Source organism: Meles meles, chromosome 16, assembly GCF_922984935.1.
Source record: "Meles meles chromosome 16, mMelMel3.1 paternal haplotype, whole genome shotgun sequence".
Classification (NCBI taxonomy): Eukaryota; Metazoa; Chordata; class Mammalia; order Carnivora; family Mustelidae; genus Meles; species Meles meles.
The window spans coordinates 64553641-64576656 of NC_060081.1; the positions used below are offsets into that span (position 1 = coordinate 64553641).

The 23016-nt window shown below is 61.4% G+C and overlaps 2 protein-coding genes across 10 annotated transcripts in view; one reads left to right on the forward strand and one right to left on the reverse strand.

Annotated features, from left to right (window-relative positions):
• LPIN3 (lipin 3) overlaps window positions 1-17323 on the forward strand; it is a 41407-nt gene extending 24084 nt beyond the window's left edge. Inside the window, exons 1-21 of one of the 9 annotated variants that reach the window (XM_045980898.1) lie at window positions 1122-1275; window positions 4437-4575; window positions 4695-4913; window positions 6076-6171; window positions 6957-7237; window positions 7414-7497; window positions 7852-7972; window positions 8143-8485; window positions 9287-9386; window positions 9527-9687; window positions 10127-10220; window positions 10319-10388; window positions 11984-12076; window positions 12153-12196; window positions 12901-13039; window positions 14028-14176; window positions 14320-14406; window positions 14875-15027; window positions 15206-15320; window positions 15401-15504; window positions 15708-17323. In XM_045980898.1, the coding sequence (XP_045836854.1) occupies window positions 4722-4913; window positions 6076-6171; window positions 6957-7237; window positions 7414-7497; window positions 7852-7972; window positions 8143-8485; window positions 9287-9386; window positions 9527-9687; window positions 10127-10220; window positions 10319-10388; window positions 11984-12076; window positions 12153-12196; window positions 12901-13039; window positions 14028-14176; window positions 14320-14406; window positions 14875-15027; window positions 15206-15320; window positions 15401-15504; window positions 15708-15852 (2571 nt within the window). In that variant the 5' untranslated portion in view covers window positions 1122-1275; window positions 4437-4575; window positions 4695-4721 and the 3' untranslated portion in view covers window positions 15853-17323. Of the gene's footprint in view, window positions 1-1121; window positions 1276-4436; window positions 4914-6075; window positions 6172-6956; window positions 7238-7413; window positions 7498-7851; window positions 7973-8142; window positions 8486-9286; window positions 9387-9526; window positions 9688-10126; window positions 10221-10318; window positions 10389-11983; window positions 12077-12152; window positions 12197-12900; window positions 13040-14027; window positions 14177-14319; window positions 15028-15205; window positions 15321-15400; window positions 15505-15707 lie in introns of those variants that run through there. The other 8 variants (XM_045980899.1, XM_045980901.1, XM_045980902.1 and 5 more) reach the window with 8 other exon arrangements.
• EMILIN3 (elastin microfibril interfacer 3) lies at window positions 16533-22742 on the reverse strand. The gene is made up of 4 exons (XM_045980908.1): window positions 22515-22742; window positions 21325-21447; window positions 20001-20215; window positions 16533-19703 (listed from the first exon to the last, which is right to left on the reverse strand). Exons 1-4 carry the CDS (start codon window positions 22676-22678, stop codon window positions 17905-17907), a joined length of 2301 nt encoding a protein of 766 aa, XP_045836864.1. The 5' UTR covers window positions 22679-22742; the 3' UTR covers window positions 16533-17904.
• Window positions 22743-23016: the final 274 nt, after the last annotated feature.

Sequence of the window (23016 nt, forward strand, 5' to 3'; positions counted from 1 at the left end):
ATGACTTTTGCTAGAGTAGGGACCCCTGAGGCCAGTCACTCCACCCAGGTCTTGGCATCTTGGGTCACAGAACAATGGCGACCACCTCCCACTCCCGACCACCCAGGACCCTCTAAGCCAGGGTTGCGCCCTGGCCAGTTGCGCCTCACCCCTTCACAGCAAACTCCCTCCCCTCCTGATTCTTCTCAGGGCATCTTGGCAGGATTCGTACATCCACACCGGTTGGCAGAGAGGTCTCTGATCCAGGACAGGCCGCGAGCTACACATCCGAAGGGCAAGGCCGTGCCCTAGCCGGACGCCTTGGCGGTGGCTCGCGGGTCCACGGATTTTTCATAAGTCGGCGCACCTGGGTTGACCTGTTCCTCCCGCGGCGCCGGCGGGTGGAGAGGAAGGTCTGCTGTGCCAGAAAGCTGGTCACCGCCTGCCCTCTGCTGGCCTGTCGCAGTACTGAGCCCGCTGCAGCTCCGCGGGTCGGTCGGACAGATGGAATGAAGGAGCGGGCATTTATTGAGCTCCTGCTGTATGTCAAGCACTGAACTGGGAGTTGGATGAACGCGACCTGCTTTCACAAAGTTCAACTTCAAATGAGGAGGCAGACAATAATCAAAGAGTCATTCAAGCTAATATGAAATTACAACTGTGGGCTATGTGAGCGTGTAACGCGAGGCTCCTGTCCAGTCTAAGGGGTGTAATGCGGGGGCGGGGGGGGGGCGGTCAGGGACGGTCAAGAAAAGCTGCCCCTGAGGAGGGGACGTGTGAGTGCCAGGTGCCGCGCAGTCATTTCATGTAATCTTGAAAATCCTACAAGGTGGCTAATCCAAAGCAGAAAACAGGCTCGGGTTGGGGAAAACTTACCCTAGGTCACACAGCGAGGTGGAAGCAAAGCCAGGAGGGCCTAAATCGGCCCGATTCAAAAATGCAGGTGGCAGGGCACCAGGACATCCCATCTAGCTGCTTTAGGGCGCGGGGCGGGGCCGGGGTGGAGCCTGCGCGGGGCGGGGCCTGAACTCCGGCTCCGCCCAGCCTCTATAGGCGAAAGGGCGCCCTTGGGCGGAGGCCTGGGCGGAGGCGGGGTCTTTTCGAGGGGTGGAGCCTGGACGGATTGGGCCTGCAGACACCCGCCTTGGCTCATGGAAGGGGCGGAGCCGGGATTTCACCCGGTCTTAGAGGAGACGGAAGCTCCGACTGAGTGCGGGGTGGAGGATACTTACTGCTGACCCCGTGCTACTTGGGCGGCGGCTCCGGATCCCGGAGGTCCAGTGGGCAGCTCCCCAGGTAGGGCCTAACCCGGGCCTGAGAAGAGGTACCCCTTCCCTAGCCCTGCCCTGCCCATCTGTCCTGCCATCTGACCCACGTTTCTTCCTGTCCGCGGGCCTGAGTCCATCTCCGGACATCAGAAGGTAGCCAAGGGTAGAGGGGCCAGTCTCACTTCGACCCCCTCCCTGGCCCAACCGCTGCGAGACCCCGGGCATTCAGAATATGGGATCAGGAGATAAGATGCCAAAACCTCTCAGGGAAGGTTGGCCCAGCTTCTCCCCAGGCTGTGTGACCTTTGGGAGGTCACCCACCCTCTCTGGTACTCAGTGTCCTGTGTAGCAAAACAGGGTCTGACCTTTGCTCACCCTGCGGAGATGGGGTGAGTCTCAGTAGCTGGGACGGCTGCTGGGGAGCCCGGGGTGATGCTTTCTCCTTTCCAGGGCTATAGGAATGCTTATCCTCCTTGCTGCCTCTGGTCCTAGGAGAAGAGCTGTACCTTCACCCTTTCCCCAGATCTGGGAACCCAGAAAGGCTGAGAGCTCAGACCCTGTGGTGGAGCTGTGTGCTGGCCTGGGAGGCCTGTGCGTGTTCCCAAAGTGGACTCTGAGGCTTGGACACCCCGTGAGGCCTGCCTGGAGTCTGCCTGCTCACTTTGCAAACAGCAGGCCACCATCGTGCAGAGGACCTCGAATGATACAGAAAGACGTCTCTCAACAGTGGGCAGGGGCGGTGCAATGCTGCGTGAATTATCTCATTAATTACTCACACATGCCCTATCCCCATTTCAGAGGCTGAAATCGAAGCTCGGAAAGACGAAGTGTTTGACTTTAGACATGTTAGTTTGGGGTGAAGGGTGATAGGAGGGAGCCAAGAAGAGGTTTTGGAGAAGACCAAGGAGGCAGAGCCGGGTCCTGGGGGAGAGCAGATGCCTTCAAAGATGGGTACAGATAGAGAGGGGAGCCCAGGGCTTAGCTCGCTGGAATCCCCCCCCAAATGCTGAGCAGGCAGATGCGGAGGACATCCACTTGTAGTGTGGGGGGAACGGGGAGGAATGAATTCTGGGCTGAGGAGGGTTTGAAAAATTGGGGCCTTGTTTCTTAAAGGGGAAACTGAGGCTAGCATGTGACTTGACCCATGGCTGGATCATAGTAGGACCCAGTGTCCCCCAGAGATGGTGCCATCTCTGCCACTCGGTGGCTCTCTACCAAGAGCAATTTTGTTCCCTGGGGGACATCTGACAATGTCTGGAGACAATTTGGTTGTCACAACTGGCAGGGAGGGATGTAATAGTCATATCAGTGGGTAGACACCAGGAATGCTGCTGAACATCCTACAATGCCCCCAAAGCAAAGGATTGTCCAGCCTCAAATGGCAACGGTTCTGAAGTTGAGAAATTCTGTACAAGGTCAGGCTGAGCCTGTCACTGCCCAACCCAGATCTTTTGTCCTCAGAAGGGTAGAGAGCTCACGTCTGAGCCTCCACCTGGGCAGAACTTTGCCCCCACTCGTGGTCTGCCCCTCCCATGCTTGCTCCTCTATTCCTGGAAGCTTCTGGAGTCTTCTGTGCTTCTCCTGGGTACAGTGATCTAGAGACCTGCACATCACGTGTCTGTCCTGGTCTGTCTTCTGAGACCTTTATTCACAGAATTTGGTGTGGTAGGAAAGAACCAAAGTGGAAGTTTTCACCTAACATGCAGAAGGTGCTTTGCAGATAAACTGTATATTAACCTTGGATGCCATTTTCAGGGTCCAGAAAGCTTCGTTTTATCCCAAGTTTTCATTTGAGCAATTCTAGTTGTACCTTATGTTTGCGAAGTTCTAGGTTTCTAATGAGCTCCCAGGTGATGCTGACGCTGCTGGGCCACAGCCCACATCTTGAGTGGCAAGGCGTTGTAGGGTTGTGCAGAGGTGGGCTGGGGCGGTGCCCTCCCGGCAGACAACTGTGGTGTGGTTTGGAACTGTGGGGTGGCAGGAACCATGACATGGGGTCAGGAAACCAGGATACGAGTCATCACTGGCCCCGCCCCTCCCCATCTATGGCTTATAAGTCACTTAACTTCTCTGGGGAGTGGTCTTGGAGGGGTTCTGAGGCAAGGGCTGCGAAGTGGGAGTGCCATGTTGGGGTGGAATGGCCTGGATCCCAGCAGCCGGAGGGACAGAAGGCCTTTGGCCTGGCCAGCAGGGAAGGGGCCATGAGCTGCTGCTGGTGCCGTGGGCACTGTGCCAGTGTGGAAGCAGCTCTCATTACGGCCCTGGCTCTTCTCCACTGCTCCCACAGCCTTCCGCTTCTGGCTGACCCAGCTCTGCCTGCTGTGGGAGAGCTAGAGAGACTGGTCTGGCTGGGGGAAGGAGGGGCAGCTTCAATGCAGTAGGGGCCAGCCCAAGGTCTGAATGTGGGTCTCAGGGCCTGGCCAGCTGAGCCAGGGTCTCAGAAGTTGGAGGTCAGGCCTGAGAACTGTGGCCTAGAGACCCTGGGGTCAGGCTGTAGACCTTGGATAGGATTCCCGCCCATTCCAGGGAAACTGGGGAGGAGTTTGGTATTTGGGGCCATAAACTGGGAGGTCACTCTACCCCCAGTCATAGGAGATGCTCTCCCTCAAGTATCTGACCCCAGGACTAGAGCTGGGGAGAGCCTTAGGTACCTGGGGCACCCTACCCCCGGTTCTCCCCAAATCAGCCGATGGCGCAACAAGTCCTCTTCCAACTCCTAAGACCAGGAAGCAGCAAGACAGATGAACCCACTTCCCAGCTGGGAGAACTGAGACTCCTCCCTGCTTCCGGGGACGAGATCTGGCTTTAGGGCTATCACCCATTACCCAGCGGGGCCCTGGGCCTAACAGATCAGGAGGCTGCCACCCATTTCCAGGGAGGGGTGCTGGCTTGCCCCTGTCCCTGCGGTTGGGCCAACCTAGTGGTTCACACTGAGGGGTCTGCAGCCACACAGGCCTGGGTCTGAGTCCTGGCTCCTGTCCTTACTAGTTGTGGTCCTGGGCCAGTCACCCAGAGCCTCAGCTGGCTTGTCTGTAAACAGCAATAATGACACCTGCCCAGCCCAGCCTCGAAGCTTGTTGTGAAGATGGAACGAGCCCTGCCGCTGAAACCGTGGTCATTATCATTACTCATGGCATTTAGAGACGCAGGGCACCCCAGATCACCTTACCCGGTGCTCTCATTTGACAGATGTGGGGATCGGCGCTTGGAGAAGGAAGGCAGCTGCCCAAGGGCCCCACAGCAGGTCAGTGGGTGAGCCAGGGCTAGAACCCACACCTGCAGGCACAGCTGCCGCCTGTCTGTGAAGGCACTCCGGGGGCAACACACAGTAAGCCTGGGGAGACCTCTGCCCCCCCACTCCTGGTCTGCCCCTTCCATGCTTGGGGTCCTGGGGATCGGGCCACGGAACCTCCCCACTGAAGGAGGTGAACCCCGCCTTCGTACCAGCATCCCCTCCACTTGCCAGCACCAGCCATGAACTATGTGGGGCAGCTGGCCGGGACAGTGTTGGGGACGATGAAGGACATATACCGAGGCCTGAACCCAGCCACGCTGAGCGGTGGCATTGACGTCCTGGTGGTGGAGCAGGCGGACGGCTCCTTCCGATGCTCACCCTTCCACGTGCGCTTCGGCAAGCTGGGCGTCCTGCGGTCTCGGGAGAAGGTGGTGAGTGCTGGCCAGCGGGCGGGGTGGGCTCTGAAAGCCAGGGCAGTCCCAGGAGAGACCTAGACCTCCCTCAGGTAGGGATCTGTGCTCTGGACAAGCATCTGTTCCTTTGCATTTTCTCCAACAGTTTTGGGTTGGTTTAGCGGTTTGGGTTCAGGAGGGTTCCCATGTTCCTGTGGGGGCAGCACAGTGGGGCAGCCCTGGTCCCGGGGCCATCTGGTCTGGCTCCAGCTTCCCAAAACCTCCCCTGTGCATTCTTGGTAAGTCTCCTCACCTGGGGAAATGGGCGCGCACTCTCATCTACCTGGTGCTGGAGGGGAGATGCGGGAGATTAGGTAGGAGCTGGTATCAATGTCCCACGGCCAGGTACGTGGGAGGCACCCGACAGGTTAGCTTCTCTCCCTTCGGAAAACTGCGCTGTCTTCTCTGGGTCCAGGCAAACATGACAGCTTTTTGTTAGCACCGAGGTTTGGAGTGTGACAAGAGGTTTGGTGGGTCTAGATCCCCTTCACATTGGGCCTCCTGGGAACATGCCAGAACCCTAACGGGAACGTGTCAGCTTCTGGGGGACTGTATAGCTAGGTGGTGAAGAACTGGGACAGACTTCGTGGCTCTCAGCCGCACTTGGCCACCTCCCAGTACGCTTCTTAACACCCCTGGGGTCTCTCTTTCCACGTCTGTAAAGCAGGGGTATGATCGGAAACACTACACATTGTTGCTGGAAGGCTAAAGGGGAGAGTCCAGCTCAAACTCTCCATTCAGTGCCCAGTGATGACAAATGGCCATTTGGACCATTGTTCATGTAGTCAGCAAAGACTCTGGGGACTGGGGACACAGTGGCGACAAGATGGGTCATGTCTTATTCTGATGGGGTGTGGCAGAAAGGAACCAAGGTAGACACAAGGATACTGAGACAGTGGTACATGCCAGAAAGCCCAGAGAATGGGGAAATGGAGGGAGGGGATGAGAACTCAGTGCAGCCTCTCTGCGAAGGGGAGACTGAGCAGAGACCCTCAGGGTGGGGGCCGCCGGGCACACCAGCGGCTGGGGGGGGCAGGAGTTCCAGCAAGTGCAGCGCTCCGTAGGGGCGGGGGGCTGGTAGACTAGAGTGTGGGGGTGAGGGACAGTGGTAGGGACTGTGCACCACCACGCGCCTTCACAGGTAGACATCGAGATCAACGGGGAGCCTGTGGACCTGCACATGAAGCTGGGGGACAGCGGCGAGGCCTTCTTCGTTCAGGAGCTGGAGAGTGATGATGTAAGTACCTTGCGGCACCTGCCCCCTCTGGGCGGGATGTTGGGGCCTGTCACCGACCTGCCCCTGGGAACATCCAGGATCATCTAGGACTCGCACTCCCAGCATGCTGTTGGAGCCTGAGTAGAATAAGGAAAGGGGCCAGCAAGAGCAGATTTCCTTCCCAGGGAAACCTGGGGAAGGTTCCTCAGAAGAGGGCACGGAGCCGGCCCAGGAGGGTGAAAAGGACGCCTTCCCTGGGCGGCCTGAAAAGGAGGAGAGTGCTACGGAATATTTGAGGGGGGTGGCAGGAAAGCACGAGATGGATTGTTCTGGATCTGGTGCTGGCTTGGTGCCGTTAGAACACGGCAAGATGAGAGATGAGGAGAGGGGTGTATCAGAAGGGAGGAAGAGCCCAACACAAGCTGGAACTGGGGCTGGGATTAGTCAGGGCAGGATTCCTGGAGGAGGTGATGTCTGGCTGACTCTTAAAGGAAAAGTAGGTGTGGGCAGAAGAAATGAGTAGCCAAGGTCCAGGGGTCTACCTGGACAGTGTGGTTTGTGTGGTACCCTGGCCTGCCACGAACTTCCAGGGGTACGTGCAGTCCCCAGGACCTGGCTGCTGCATCTCTGAAATGGACGCCAGTGGCCCTGGTGAGCCCATGTTGCTGCTGCCTCCGGCCAGCCTCCATGCCTGTTTTCCTGACCCCAAATGAGCTCACACCCAGGCCCTGGGGCTCGGGCAGGGCCCAGAACGATTGGGTGGCGAGGGTAGCCCCCCAGGCTATAGCCCCTGGTCTGTCCCATAGGAACACATGCCTCCCCGTCTGTGCACATCACCCATCCCTGGCGGGGACCTGTCCAGGTTCCCCTCAGACTCCCAGCTGAGCACAGCCAGTGAGCCCGAGGCCATCGCTGAGGGGGTGTCCTCCACGGGCCGGAAGAAGAGGCTTCGCAGGAGGAAACCCAGGCGGAAAGAGGACACGGTGACAGCCAGTTCCAGTTCGGAGGAGCTGGAGACTGGCGCTGAGAGTGAGCTGTCCCCGCTGGAAAAGCCAAGGCCAGAGCCCTCAGGGTGTGTGCGGACCAGGTGGGGGCTAAGGGCATGGGAATACCACCCAGGGTTTGAGCACTATTTCCTCTGCTGATGCTCTGTGACCCTGGACAAGGGCCTTGACTTCTCTGGGCTTCACCTCCCCGAGCCCCTGACACCCAGGGGTGCCCGGGGCCTGTCCATGACCATTGATTTCCCTGTGGCCCCCTCAGCAGCGTCCAGTCAGAAGGGGAGTCCTCACCACAAGCCAGAGACTTCTACCCCTACTCCGATGGCGAGTGGGGCCCCCAGGCCAGGTGAGAGTCCAGGTGGCCTGCAGGCAGAGACCCAAGGCCAAGGTCTCAGAGTGGTTTCTATTTATATTTTCCTGATGAGTAATGACACAGAACACATTCAGTTTGTTTACCAGCCATTTCTACATCTCCTATGCCAAGAGTTTATTCAAGTCTTTGCCCATTTTTTTTTTTACTAGCTTGTCTCATTATTGTTGGTTTGTAGGAGTTCTCCGTGTATTTATACATTCTGGACCCAGCAAAAGCATAAATATGTGTTACAAATATATTCTACCCCCAGGCTGGGGTGGGTACCAGGGCGGGGGGTGGGAGGGCAACAGGCTGGCCTGAGGGCCTCTAAGTTCTTGCTTCTCGTAGCCTCCCACCAGGTGCATGCACGTCCCCCAAGAGTGACTCGGAGCTGGAGGTGCGGACCCCTGAGCCCAGCCCCTCACGAGCTGAGTCCCACATACAGTGGGCCTGGGGGAGGCTGCCGAAGGTGAGTGTCTCCACGTCAGCCTCCCATCTCTGCCCTTCAGGGGCTCGGGGGTCCCCTGCAGGTCAGAAGTGCAGTGACTGAGACCTGGACCCCCAAGGCCTTGTGGGGAGCGGAAGGCAGGCTCTGCTACTGTTCACATCCCCTCCCCTCCCCCATCTGTTTGACCGAAGGTGGCCAAAGCAGAGTGGCCTGAGTCCTTGAAAGTCGCTGATGGCAGGACCAGGCCAGCCTCTCCTCTTCGGGGAGAGCCCAACACCCCCTCCGTGTCTGTGGCCGGTGCGGACCCTTCGGGAGCCCTGATCCTGCAAGCAGGGGCTGGTGCCGACCTTCCTCCTACAGACGTGGACCCTCCTGCTCTGGTGGGCTCCCCTCTCCCCACTCCTGAGAGAAAGCAGACCGAGCCTCAGAGCTGCAGGGAGGCAAGCCTGCCCCCTCCCTCAAAATCCTGGAGCTGGGCCACCCTGGAGGGCCCGGTTGCCGCCAGGCAGCCAGAGGAGGGCTCCGGGGGGAAAGGTGAGTGATGGTTGGCCCTCTCCCAGGGCTTTTTCTCTGGCCTCGCATCATCCCACCCCGGGTGGACTCTGGTACTTCAGGCACAATTTAAGCACCTACTGTGTGCCTGGCACTATGCTTGGCACCAGCCCTCACAGGCTCGCGGTGAGGGAGCTAGATGAAGCATGTGTAAGCGGGGAAGAGCATGTCATGGGTGACAGAGGACAGAGTTGGTGGGCACGGAGGCCATCTAAGTCACGCGGCCGGGGAAGGCCTCTCCGAGTGGGGGGTGCGTGAGCTGAGATGCGAACATTAAAGACCCAGTCAGGTGAGGATCAAGGGGAGAGAATTCGGGGCCGAGGGAAGAACACGTGCCGAGGCCCTGAAGTGGGAGCGAGGTTGCTTGTCTAGGAAGGGAGGCAGCTGGTGTGTCTTGAGCGAGGCAGGGTTGGGGGAGGAAGCTGGCAAGATGAGCAAATGCTAGACCATTCCTGGCGCAGGAGCTGGGGTTTATCCGAGGAGTGTGGGAAGGCTCTAGGACTCGAATCAGTAGCTGCTGGCTATATATGGTCATGTAAACTGTAGTTAAAATTAATGGAAATTAAATAACATATACCATTCCGTGTCTCCATCACGCTGCATTTCCAGCGTGCTGATAGTGGTGCGTGGCTAGCGGTACTGGGCAGGCAGACGGGGACATTTCTACCATCCCCCAAAGTTCTACCAGACAGTGCTGCTTTAGGGTGTTAAAAAACAAGGGGACACCTCGGGCTCATGCTACAAAGCACGTGTTGGGACTAGAGGTGTCCCCTCTGCCCTCAGGCCCCCTGAAGAGAAGCCAGCACCTGGGCCCCAGTGACATCTATCTGGACGACTTGCCCTCTCTGGATTCTGAGAATGCAGCCCTTTACTTCCCCCGCAGGTGTCTGGGTGCTGGGTGCCTGGGTGTCTCGGGGAGGGGGTCCGTGGGACCAGGGGTTGTTTACCACGGGCCTGAGAGGGATGGGCCCCTCCTCTCAGCCTCCCTGTAGTCACATCACTGTTGGCCCCTCTGTCCCCCAGTGACTGTGGACTGGGGCCCAGGAGGTGGAGTGAACCCAACAGCCAGAAGCCCCTGGGCAACCCCAGCCCCGAACGGGAGCCAGAACCCACTCCGGATGTAGTGACTATGATTGCGGTCTCCCTCTGTGGCGGGCTGGCTGACGGCCGGGACATCTCCCTGGGTACGTCTGACCGAGGCCTGAGCCCTTCCAAGGATTGGCACTGAGCCCAGGGACTGGGGGAGGGCGGGGAGGCCCCAGAGTCGGGGGGGGGGTGGACAGCTGAGATGGGAGGCTAGGCTGGCGCCCTTGCTCTTCTCTGCCCGTGGAGCCCGGTGGAGCCCCGTGGAGTCCCGTGGAGCCAGAGAGGGCAGGGCATTCCCGAGGCCCCCTGCGAAGCAGACACTTAATGCTAAGCTGTGATTTACCCTGTGAATCCCGGACTGCGAGTGCCTGGGATGGGCACAGCAGGTGCAAACACCGCAGGAGGGAGGAGGCCTGGTTGGTCCCAGCCCCAGCCTGCAGGAGGCCTGAGTGCTGGAGTGCGGGGGAGCCGGGAGGGGCTGGGGAAGCGGGTCCCCATATGTCGGCCTCCCTCCTTACTCTCCGCCTCTGTGCCCAGAGAAGTTCAACCAGCACATCGTCTCCTACCAGGACCTCGTCCAAAACCCTGGCCTCCTTGAGCACCCAAACCTGGTGGTGAAAATCAATGAGAAGTGAGTACCAAGCCTGGGCCCCTGGTGGCCCCAGGGTCGCCCTGCCCTCCACTGACCCGCAGCTGCTGCAGGCCTGACTCCCTGTTCTGTCTCCGCAGGCATTATAACTGGGCTGTGGCTGCCCCCATGATCCTCTCCCTGCAAGCCTTCCAGAGGAACTTGCCCAAGGTAATGGTTAGAGCACCACTGGGCCTGCTGAGGAAGGTGGGCCCAGCCACGGGGCCCTGGGCCAAGAAGTGGAGAGTGGGCAGAAATGGGCCTGGGGCTGAGAGGGGCAACCGAGGGCTCCTGGAGCCTCACCCCTGCCATGTGGACAAAGCCCCATCCTGGCCTGGCTGAATCCTATCAGGATTGGCATTGACTTCAAAGGAGCTCAGGGCACACCGGGGGAGGATGATAACCTTCCACAGGAGGCTTTTAGACCTGAGAGATGAGGCCTGGGAGACAGAGGGCCCGGTCCTTATCCTACCCAAGCCCCTCTCCGGGCTGGACTGCGGGCACTGCTTGCTTGACTGGCCTGCATTCGTGGAGTACCTGCTGTGTGCCAGGCCCAGGCTGGGCACAGTCACGTCCTCCTAGAAAGACGGTTAATCGTAAGACTCAGCCAGATGAATATGAAATTCAACCGTGAGTATCGGGCAGGAGTGGCTGGGTTGCTTTGAGAGGCTAAATGTGGGTTTTCTGAGTACATGGCCCCTGGAGAGAGCTGTAATCTGTAAGCAGATGAGGGGCAGGGAACGGCGTGTGCTGATCCTCAGAGGTGGGAAGGAACCTGGTCTTTTCAGTCCTTCCCAGAACGTCTACCCTCACGGACCTGCATCTGCCCCCCCTCCCCGATCTGCACTCCCCAACCCCAATCTGGCCCATTGTTCTTCAATTAGTTAGACTTGCCTAAGAACGTCACCAACCATATTTTGACAGCTGGCATCCCCCTCGGGTGACACTCGGCTCTGTCCTCTGGCTGGCTATGGGTCCGAGCTAGGACCAGGGCCTGTGGGAGGGAGGACGGTTACTCTCCTGCTTGGCTCTCCTCACCTCCCCCCAGACAGATCCCCCGCCCCAAGGCCCCTGGGAGACTCCCCCAGGCTGTTTCCAGCTCAAGGGGGTACCATGGCTGACCCACCTCCAGGTCATGTCCTCCTAACTTGGGTTCACCTTTCTGTCTGTAGGACGCTGGTCTGTCTCCTGGGTGGGCCCAGGTCTGGGCTCCCCAGGGCTCCCCCTGGGGTTACCTAGCCTGAATCTAATCAGCATCTTCCCCAGGTCACGTTGGCCCCACCAGACAGCAGTGGTAACTCGGAGAGAGGGAGGCCGAGCCTGGGATAGAGTCGCTGACCTTGGGGGTTGCCTGTGTTGGTCTTGGTGGTTGAAGAGAGCCCTGGCGATAGACTATTCTTCCTGTTGTCACTTGGTGGCATCGCACAGAGAGTACTAGATTCTGAGAAGCTCCCAAAGCATGGCCTTCAGCTACTCTAGGAGCCATAACTGGCCCAAGGATCTGGAGGCCAGGCCGAGGCTGGGCTAGAGCTGGGGGTCAGGCCGAGGTAGAGTGGGGATTGGCAGGAATGGCCCTCGGTCTCCTGTGCTTAGCTCCCTGAGTCGCTGCTTGGAGCCCCAGGATGGAGCTGAATGTGCTTCCTCAGCCTCCAGACGTCGACAGCGCCTCGCTTTAGGGTCAGCCCCAGACTCTGGGTCTGTGGGGGCAACGAAAGGTAGGTTTTTGTGGTGCAGGAAAAAATGCCATGGCCTTTATCTGCCCATAGAGCACTGTGGACAAACTGGAGAAGGAGAAGATGCCCCGGAAGGGTGGGCGGTGGTGGTTTTCCTGGCGACGCCGGGACTTCCCAGCCGAGGAGGTGAGTGGCCGTTTTCAAAGGGTGTGGGCAGCACAGGCAGGAGGCGGGGCTCACTGGATGTCTGGTCCTCCCACAGCGCGGTGCCCAGACGGAGAAAACCACGGCCAGGGAGCAGCAGGGGTGAGCCGGATCTCTTGCCCGGACCTCTGCGGCTGGAGTCGAGCCTCGGGGAGATCCCCATGGAGACAGGGGTGGTGCTATCACCTCTCCCCAGCTATGGTTCTTTGTCACTCCCCAATCACTTCTACACCCTTTCTTTGTCTTGAAGAATGTCCCCCTTTCACAGATGGGAAAACTGAGGCCTAGAGCTACACCAGAAGTCCCAGAGCTGGGAACCGAGTACCCAGACTCCTGGCCCAGACAAGGGCCTACTGCCTTACGGAGGGGCGGGGCCTCCCCTCTTTGCCAGGGGCAGGCTGGCCTTGCCTTCTTCACCTCTCAAGTGACCAGAACACCCAGGCTTGGGTGGGGGGGATGACCGAGGGCAGGTCAGCTGAAGCCAGAGCAGGTGGGATGGGTAATAAGCCCTAAGACGCACCCTGAGGTTTTACAGAAAAACATCTCCGAGGCTATCCTGGCTGTGTGCTGAGGGCCGGGAGCCCTAGGTCTCCCTGCTCCAGCTCTGCGGCCCCTTTCTGGGTGCATACTGCAGACCCCCCTGGTTCCCCCTCTCTGAATGGGGGGGTACCTTGGGGGTTTTCTGATCCTCTGGAGGGGCAGAGACCGGCCCCAGGTACCTTGTGGCCTGGGCTGAGGGGTGACGGGCTACCGGGCATGTAGGGCCTTGGCTGGGGAGTGTGGCCTGAGCGCCGGGCTGCCCGCAGGGAGAAGACTGATGTCCTGAGTAGTGAGGATGAAGCCCCGGAAAGCCCTGTGATCCTGGAGGCCCCCTCTCTGCCGCCCTCTCCTCCCGCCCACACCCCCACCTACAAGAAGTCCCTCCGGCTCTCCTCCAATCAGATCGTGAGTGTGTGTGTGCGAGGCTGTTTTCGGGGCGGGGGCCCGGAGCTGACATAATTCAGCTCCAAGGGACTTGAGTGTCCCAAAGCCCAGAATCTGCCCCCTTGGCGGTCTCCCTGGCAGCTTCTGCTTCAAAGCCTTGGGCCAAGGCCTCACTTTATGCACGAGTCCATTTCTTGGTTGGATGTCTTATGGGGAAAGTCTTCTCTATGCCATCTTAAAGGATCTACCTGCAGTGGGTTGCCGGCTCTGGGTCAGCTCTTCGAGGCCACGCTGAAGGAATCAAATACTGATGCAGCCCCTCGGATTTAGGCCATCCCTATCCCCAAGTCCTGTCTTTGAGCTTAGTCCCTGGCCCCCAAATGGGGCTCCGTCAGGGAGGTGCAGCCTGGTACAGAGCAGTCACTTTCTCCATGGTACCCCGGTGTGACACCCACCTTGGGGCCAGCCAGGGCCCAGTAGCCGTGGTCAGCAGCTGGGCTGAGAGCTGCCCTGGTTCTTCTCTAAGGACCAAGGACAGGGCTAGGTGTCCCTTTGGAGCGATGTCACAGGTGCCCTAGCCCCAGGCAGGAGGCTTCCTGCGAGGATCCCCAGAAGGTCCCTTCTGTGGAGTGGGGTATCTCCGTGCCAGGAGCAGTGTCCGACTTAGGGCTGACCTGAGCAGCCTGGGTGGGAGTCATGGCCTGTGAGCTTCATCCCGACGGGGCAGGAAGGGAGGCGAGGACTCTTGTGTCTGGGCCTGAGCAGGCGGTGACCGGCACGTCACACCCCCTCACTCCCTGAGGCCGCCCTCTACCCGCCCAGATGTGTCTGCGTGTAGCTGTCTCTGATGAATTCAGGCAGGTTCTCTGAGTTGGGAGGAAGAGGGCAACAAGAAGCCTGTGGGGATCAGAGGCCACGGTTTGGTGGGGGGGGGGATGGGGGGGATGAGGGTTGGACAGGCCAGGCTGTGGCAGATCACAGCTTCCCCCCACCCTTTGCCCGGCCCCAGCGGCGCCTGAATTTGCAAGAAGGTGCCAATGACGTGGTCTTCAGTGTGACCACCCAGTACCAGGGCACCTGCCGGTGCAGGGCCACCATCTATCTGTGGAAGTGGGACGACAAGGTGGTCATCTCGGACATCGACGGGACCATTACCAAGTGAGGCCTGGTTGGCCAGGGGAGAGAGGGAGGGCCTGGGACTGGCCTCCTCTATGCTGGGGGAAGGGGGATGTCACGTAAGGCCCTCCTCCACAAGGGCTTCGTGGGGCTGCCTCCGAGCGACCCCTCTTCTGTGGCTCTAGGTCGGACGCTCTGGGCCACATTCTGCCCCAGCTGGGGAAAGACTGGACACACCAGGGCATCACCAGTCTCTACCACAAAATCCACCTGTGAGTGCCCGGGTGGGGCAGGGCCCGAGGGAGGGAATGACAGGATGTCTGAGGCCACCACGGCCCTTGCCCCGGAAGCCAGGCTTGGGGACCCGCAGGGGAAGAAACCCTGGGTATGTCCCTGGATGGTCTTCTGTTCTCCCGTGAAAACACTTGTCTCCTGTTGTCTGGCCTCTGAGTCAACTGCGGGTCTTCATGGTGGAGGGGAGGCCTACAGACCTGCTCACACCTTTGTCTGTGCTGGTCCACCTGGGCCTCAGGATGCTGTCCGGCCTCCTCCCTGGGACAGCTACTGAGGCTACCTCTCCCTGATATTTCCCCTAAGTCCCCTCCCTGCAAAGGTCTCTGGGTTTGAAGGCTAGAGCCCTGGGTTGGGCCAAGCTGGCCGAAGCCAAGGGGGATGGGGGGACGTGGAACGGCTGGTCTCTGACAGCTTTCGGCACTCCCACCCCGCCCCCCCGTCTCCAGAAACGGGTACAAGTTCCTGTACTGCTCGGCACGGGCCATTGGCATGGCTGACCTCACCAAGGCCTACCTGCGGTGGGTGAGCGAGCGGGGCTGCGGCCTCCCCAAGGGCCCCATCCTGCTGTCTCCGAGCAGCCTCTTCTCCGCCCTCCACAGGTATAAGCCCAGGGGCCCTTGCGGGGGGTAGTGACAGGCTCCTTGCGTTCAGGCCAGGCCAGCATCAGGCCTTGCTTGGGTGTCAGTTAAGTCTGACCGCATGTCACCTGACCCTGCCCTCCTCTGATGGCTGCCCCTCCTCGGTTCCTGTTCCTGCCCATGGCCCCGGCTGCCCCAGGGAGGTGATTGAGAAGAAACCAGAGGTGTTCAAAATTGCCTGCCTGAGTGACATCCGGCAGCTGTTCCTGCCCAACGAACAGCCCTTCTACGCTGCCTTTGGGAACAGGCCCAACGTGAGTGTGTCCCCTCCCTCCCGGGCTAGGCCGCCTCCTCCCTGTCCCCCAGCCCACCAGCCCCTCCGTGTCCCCCACAGGATGTCACTGCCTACCGGCAGGTGGGACTCCCTGAATCTCGCATCTTCACCGTCAACCCCCGGGGAGAGCTCATCCAGGAGCTCATGAAGAACCACAAATCCACGTGAGGCCCAACCCTGTCATGGGTCCCCCAACGCCCTCCCACATCCCCATGCCCCAGCCTCTCCCTGGGTCTCAGTTCCACCCAGGGCTCCTGGTGCCGGGGGGGTGGGGTGTGGGGGGGACACACAATCTCTACTTGCTGTGATGGGGGCAGGGGCCTGGTGGCTGCTCAGGCTCTCGGTGCTGACCCTGTTCTGCCCACAGGTATGAGCGGCTGGGCGAGGTGGTTGAGCTCCTCTTCCCACCTGTGGCCCGTGGCCCCAGCATAGACCTGGCCCATCCTGAATACAGCAGCTTCTGCTACTGGCGGGAGCCCCTGATGACTGTGGACATCGATGCTCTGCCCTGAACAGGCCCCCCGTGCCCCCTCCTCCCTGGCCAGGCCCAGAACTGACTGGGTGTCCCAGGGAGTGGGAGGTTGGAAGCTGGCTGCCACAGGGCAGGTCCACTGAAGCAGGGGAGGGGGCTGAGGGCTTGTTGGCAGACACAGAGGCCCTCTCTCCTGCCTGTCCTATCTCCTGCCTTCCCCAGCTGATCTGAGGGAGGCGGGCTGGCTGCTCCAGGCTCTTAACTGTCCTGTGGCAATTAAATGATAATGACCTGGGCCCTTGCGGGATTCTCCATGCCCTTTATATCCCTGTCCCTGTCACCCCAGCACACTGCCTCAACTCCTGATAGGACAGGGAGAAGACGGAGGCCTGTGAGGCTCAAGACCTGTCTGCGCAGGAAGGGGCCGGCGTCAGCGGTGGGGCATGGCTGAGCAGCGTCCGGACGGCATGGACCATACCCTCTGAAGCCAGACCCTTATACAACCCTGGGCCCTTCCCCCAGCTCTTGAACCGGACCTCACTGCTCTCCCTTGTCCTCCAGGATCTCAGCACACCCCAGCCCTGGGAGCTCGGACATCAAGGAATGGGGATTCCAGAGCAGTGGGAGGGCTGAAAGTGTGTGGCTCCCCCCGGGGCCTCGCCTGTACCCATGAACCCAGCTGCTGTTCCCGCTCCTCTGAGCACCTCCCCGAGGACATGGCCCCAAACCCTGCCAGGGCAGGGGGGCGGTGACCTGCCTTCCTGCCCTAGACTTGGCCAGTCCATCCAGCGCCCACACAGCTGCTAAGCGAGCTCCCGCCTGAGGGGCTGTAGGAAGCCGGGCTGGCAGCCCACTGCAGCCTTCCAGCCTAATGTCCTTGGGGAAGAAAATACCATTAGATGGGCTAAAAGCTTTAATCCAGGCCTGCCCTCCCCCAATAGCACCACAGTAGAGAGAAGAAACCAGAAGGCAGGGGTCTAGAGACCTGGAACATAGCACAGGAAGGCCTGTGTGGCTGTGGGGAAACTGAGGCCAGTTTCCTGCTGAGGCCAGGAGCCTGAGCAGAGATGGGCATCGGCAGGCCGCATGAACACTGTTTTCAGGTTGTCTCTTGACGGTGTCGGACCTGAGTTTCTCACAACTTAGTGAACACCCAGGTGGGACTGGGGTTCTGCTAGGTTACTGGAAACTGAGGCCTGGAGCCCTTTTTCTCCCCTGGCTTTCTGTTCAGAGTCTGGCCTCATTTTAGATTATGACATCTACTGGAGTCAGGCCCTAACCTGGGGGGGAGGGTGGGCAGGATCCCCCCCCGCCAAATGGAAAGGAGAGGAGGCTGTGGGGACCAGAGACCCTGAAGCATCTCTCTGGGAAAGAGAAGGAAAAGGATAAATTGATGTGGGTCTCAAAACAGATGGTCTGGGGCCGGTCCTTTTCTCAGGGAATGTACAGCTGCCTAAGAAAGCCCTCACCCAAGAGGAGGGTCAAAAGGAATAAAAAGAACTCTCAGCTGAGTCTTTGTGTTTCTGCTCTGTCCGGAAGGACCAGAGGACGGGGAGAGCTGGAAACCTCTGGTCCTTGGTTCAGAAACTGTATCCACAAAGCTGCCAGGTGTGAGGGCAGTGCCACTGGGTGCCACCTTCCTGCAGAAAATGAGCCCAGAGGGCTAGGGAGAGAAGTCAAGGAGGCAAGAGAACCAGAAGCCTCCACAGGGTGAGGGCTGTTGCCCAGGGATCAGGGGAGATGCGGACAGGTGGCTGGGCCTGTGGGTGTTTGTCCAGGTGCTGCCCCTGGTGTTTTCGCGGAAGAGCAATGTGCACATTGGATTGTGAGGTCACTCAGGTCCACCCTGGCCTTCAGGCATGATGTCCTTGCCCTGACCACGATCCTGAATTGTCCGGTTGGTACGGCACTGAGTGTTGATTTTTGTGGCTGGGACAGTCCTATGGAGCAGGACCACGGCTGTTCCTTCCACAGCCTCTGAAGTGGCATCCACACTGGCCCAGGGCGGTTGGGAGTCACTGCTGGATGAGGCTGGGCTCAAGAGGTATCCCCAGGGCTGGCGGGATCCAGGGTTGGGTCCTGTCTGGCCTGCCTAGTCAGCTGGCCGGGGCCGCACCTGCTCGGCCAGCTGGGCCCGGCAGTCCAGGAGGTCATCCTGGAGGCGGGCGATGTCCTGCGTGTGCTGAGCCATCGTGCGATTCAGCTGGTCCACGTAGCCCCACAGGCCCTCCCTGGGCCGGAGCGACTCAGTGGGCAAGTGGTCCAGGCCTGGTGCCAGTCGGCCCAGCCTCCCACACACACCCTCCACTTGAGCCACCCTCCGGTCGAAGTGGTGCAGCACGCGCTGCAGTTCCTGGGCTGTGTCCTGGCAGCGGCTCAGCCCGCCGGCCACATCGGCCACGCCGGCCTTGAGTCGCTCCAGCTCCCCGCTCAGGCTCAGGACCTGCCTGTGGCCAGCCTGAAGCCGAGAGCCTTGGCTGCTGACCTGTTCCTGGATGGCATGGACCTCAGCCTCCACCTTGCGCTCGCGCTCGTCCAGGGAGGAGTTGGCGGCCAGGAAGGCCTCGGAGTACTGGCTGACAGAGTCGCTGAGCCCCGTGAGGGACTTGCTCACCGAGTTCAGGTTCACCTTGAGCAGGGTGATCTCGCCTTGAAGGGAGCGGCCGGTCCCTTCTGCCAGCTGCTCCTGGACCTCGGCCACGGTGCCGTTGAGCTGCCGGAGCAGGGCGGCGTGGCTGGCCACCTGGTGGAGGAGGGACTCGCTCCGGCTCTGCCAGGCCTTCACCTCTGCCTCGAGCTTGTCCAGGATGGCTGAGGTGGTGCCGGGGGTGCACGAGGTCTCCAGGGAGACGAGCCGTTGTTCCAACACGGCTAGCTCTGTCTGCACCAGGGGCCGGGCCGACCTGCCTGGGGGGGCGCTCTTGGGGCTCAGCTCCCCCACCAGGGTCACCAGGCGTTCCTCTAGGTTCTGCACGCGCTCTTCCAGCGACGTTCTGAAGCCACCCGCCTCCCAGCCCCCCTCCTCCGTCCCCAGGCAGCAGCCTCGCGCCCCGCCCTCCGTCCCGTTGAGGGTCTCCAGGCCCTCCAGCAGCCCATCCACATGGCCATCGAGCATGGCGGCCGAGAGCCGCTCGAGCTCGTCCCTGGTGAGGGGGCCGTGGCCCCTCTGGGCCTCGGTGACCCCCCGCAGGTTCCTCTCGAGGTTGTCCACGCGGGCGCTGATCAAGGCCAGCCGGCCGCAGCAGCTGCTCCCACCTGCCGCGCTCAGGCCCGCGCTCAGGCCCTGCAGCCTGGTCCCGAGCTGCGACAGCTCCCGGCGCAGGGCCAGCTCGCGGCCGTCCAGGCTCTGGTGCAGCCGCCGGCTGGCCGCCTGGCCCTCCTCACACCGCTGCCGCACCTCCTGCACCCGCAGGTCGCAGGTGCTCTGGACGCCCTGGAGCTTCTGCTCGAAGCCGTCCAGTAGGCTCCCCCAGAGCCGGTGCAGCCGTCGGTCCACGTACTCGTCCAGCAGCGCCAGCGACGTGAGCGGAGACGGCCGGGCGTCCCGCAGCCGCTGCAGGTGAGCCTCGTGGCCGAGAGCCAGCCCGTGAACCTCGTCCAGCAGCTGCACTTTGGTCCGCAGCGTGTGGCTCACCTCTGTCACCTTGCTCAGGATCTCGTCCAGGGGGGGCGGAAGAGGCCCTCTGGCTCTGTCTCTGGGCTTCACGAGGCCCTCGGAGATGACCCCAAAGCCCACGGGGGTGGCAGGAAGCCTTGGACTACCAGTCATCCTGTTGGGGTCCTCGTGGCCGGCCACCAGGCCACTGAGGGTACCGTACGCTTGTGTCAGGCGCTGGATGTCACCCTCCAGGCGCTCCAGCCGCTCACCAAACAGCCCAGGGCCTTTCCTTCCTGGGAAAAAGGAGGAGAGAACCCTAGGGCCATCACTGACCTGCCTCCCTCCAGCTGTCCTGTTGCCAGGCCACCCGAGAGAGCTTCTGTTCCAAGCTGACCTTCCCACTGAGCATACAGCTCTCTTAGCTTTGGGGGGGAGGGGATGCTCTGTGAGTTCGGTGAGCTCTGCCTCAAGCCCAGCGAGATGCACCTTCCCCAGCCCTGCCAGAGCTCAGCCTGCCCGGGTCAGCCCCCCTCCCCCCACTGGCCCCAAGAAACCTGATCACCTGGCAGGGCCTCCGTGGGCCGACTCACCATAGGGGCTGGGGGCCGCTGGGCCAGAAGAAGGCCCTGGGCCCAGCTGCCCTGAGGGAATCGGGGGCTCAGGCTCTGGCTGGGCTGGGGCGGTCCCGTGGTCAGTCAGGTGCTTGGGGCAGCCTTCTCCGGTGAGGCCAGGGCAGCAGCGCCAGGCGAGGTCTGTCACGGTCTTGTAGCCGACCTTGTATCTGGGTCTGAGCACTGTGCGGTACCTGGGCCAGGGAGGGGGATGGGGCAGGACCCTGTACTTGTGGGCTGAGGCTCGGGGCTCCCAGGAGAAGATCTGGATTCCCCGCCCCCCTCCACACTGCTGCCGGAGTTTTTCCTTTTTCTGCGCAGAAGGTGACAGGATGGTGGGGCGGAGGCAGGCTTTGCAGAGAGAGTCAGAGAAGGGTTAAGGAGCAGGTGCAGGTGAAGCCCCACCCCATCCAGTTTGCCTGGGGAGAACACTAGCAGGGATTTAGCCCCAGTGTCCCCAAGGCCCGTTTGGATCCCATCCCGTTTGGATGGGAAATCCCTCTCTGGCTTTGGCTTTTACCTAGAAGAATCCGGACACGACCTCGGCCCCTTCCCTATGGGTGTGTGAGGGGGTGCTACCTGGAAGTTGGGGTGCGCAGCCCTTCTCAGGGTGCTGGGGCCACTCCTGGCTACCATCAGTCCCCTTCCTTCTCTCTACCCCTTCCTAATCTACTCTGGGAACTCAGCTCTGGCCATCCAGGCCGATGGACGGCGCCTCTGATTCTGAGCACAGAAGGGAGGCCCAGGGGTGGGGGTCAGGGCTGGCCAGGGCCACTCCCCACCCTCCACCCACCCAGCCATGTACCTGTTCACCCACTGACACATTGGAGCCAATGGGATTGTTTTCAGACATGCACTTGAACGTCTCCAAGTACAGACCTAGGCATCACACCTGTGCACCATCCCACATACCCTCACGCAGCCCCGGCAACTTGCCTTCTGGCCCCTCACCCTTGGCCTGCCTTCTCCACCATCCCCACAGCCCTCCCTGGGCCTTTCCAGGGCCCCTTTGGCACCACAGTTGTCGGTGTGACCCTCTGCCCTCTCTGATAACCTCCAACCCTCATTGCCTCTACTGCTTCTTCCTTGCCTTGTCCTAAGTGTCTTCGGGGAACCCTCCTGTGCCCCCCGCTGTGGGCCCTGACTGAACTTGTCATGTGTCCTCCCTGGCCCTCTCCAGCCGGCCTGCGTGGGAATCCAAGGAGCTACACCCCCGTGTGGCGCTGGCTGCCACTCTGGGAGGAAGGCAGGCCTGGGGCTCTTGCCCAGCAGTCCTGACTAGGTCGAATGGGGGTGCACTCACGTGACTGTCCCGGGGCACTTGGGTCCCCATCCACACTGTCGGTACTCGGCCTTCACGTAGCTGTCTACTCCCTCCTGTAGGACACAGGTCACGTTCCTGTGCAGCACGTAGGCGCAGAGAGCCCTGCAAGGGGGAACAGCCAGCATCCTTGGAGTATCTGGCCTTGGCCGGGCTTATTGAGGATCCTATACCTGCCTTCCTCATCTGGAAGCCTCCCCAGGGGACCAGGTCCCCATCTCTCTTCTCTCCCTTCTCCTCGTTCCTAGAAGACCACACTTCTCATCCTTCCTCCCCTGATTCCTTGGGAAATGGTGTCATCTTGTAGGTTCCAGCCCACCCACAGACACCACCTCCCCATCTTTTGCTCCCCGTTCTCGCTCTCGGATCATTTCTTCTACTGCCTTTTCCAGGACGCCTGCTCTGATGCGCCAGGCCAGCTGAATGTCATCTATGGGCTGAGCACTCTCCTGCGGTCCAATTCAGCCAGCACTCCAGCTAGAGCCCCTAACTCACCTGCCTGGGACCAGTTCCCAAGCCACTGGCTACTGAAGACAAGAAACTGAGGGCCTCAGAGGGGCAAGAGCCACCTTCACAAGCTACAAGGGCTGGGGCGGTAGCGGCCTGGCAAAACCCAGCCGCCAAACGGCTACTGTTGGGCTCTGGGGCCACAGGCGGGCCCAGGACCCAGGCGTCACCACCAGTTCTGTGGCCCAAACACCCTGGGGTTCCCCAAGGGGTGGCTGGGGTCAGGCTAACGACGGGAGGGGGCGGGCTGCAGGGCGCTGGGCTCCCATCTCCTACCTGGAGGGGCAGAGGAGAGAAGGGGGGCCCCCCGCGCGCGGGAATGCATGGGGGAGTCCCGCGTGTGCCTCGCGCGGGCGGCCCTCCCTTCTCTCCCTCCACCTGGTCCGCTGCGCCGGGAGTTTGCACACAGCGCAGCTGGAAAATGTTACTTCGCTGGAAAGGTTTCCGCGGGCACTGCCAGGTCCCAGTCGCCGCGCCAGGCCCCCTCGGCTTATTTTTCTTCGCCTGCCCCGCAGCCTCCCGGAGCGTGGGGCGCCCGCCCCGGCCGGGGCTCGGCCTCGGGTGCCCGGAGCCCCAGTCTCCCGCGCGCGCGCGGTCCGCGCAGGTGGGAACGCCGCCCGGGCCCCATCCCGCCCGCTTCCCGCCCGGGCGCGGCCCGCGCTTACTTGTGCGGCCCCGGGCGCAGCCGCGGGCGCCATCCCGTCGTGTAGAGGTTGTAGCGGGGGGCACTGGGCGGCGCGGGCCGCGCGACCAGCGGGGTGCCCTTGGCCTGCGCCCCCGAGAGCAGCGCCGCGACGGCGCACAGCCACACCGGCAGGCGGCGGCCCATCGCGGCCCGCAGCTCTCCACCCGGCCCCGCGCGGGGCTCCCGCCCGGCGTCCACCCGCCGCGCCGCCCCGCCGCTCGCCCTCCCGCCCGGGTCCCGCCGCCGCTCGCGGCCCCCGGAGCTCGCTGGCCCGGCCGCCAGGCGCTTCGCAGCGGCTGCGTCCCACCGAGTGGCGGGCGCTGCTCGCGGCTGGGGCCGCGGAGGGGAGGCGGGAGGCGGGCTCTGCGCGGATTAGCATAAACTTGGGGCCGCGTCGCTCGCCTCCGCCGGCCCCCTCTCGGGCGCCAGCCCCCCGCCCCAGCCCCGAGCCGACGCCCGAGGGGCCGCCTGCAAGCGAGAGG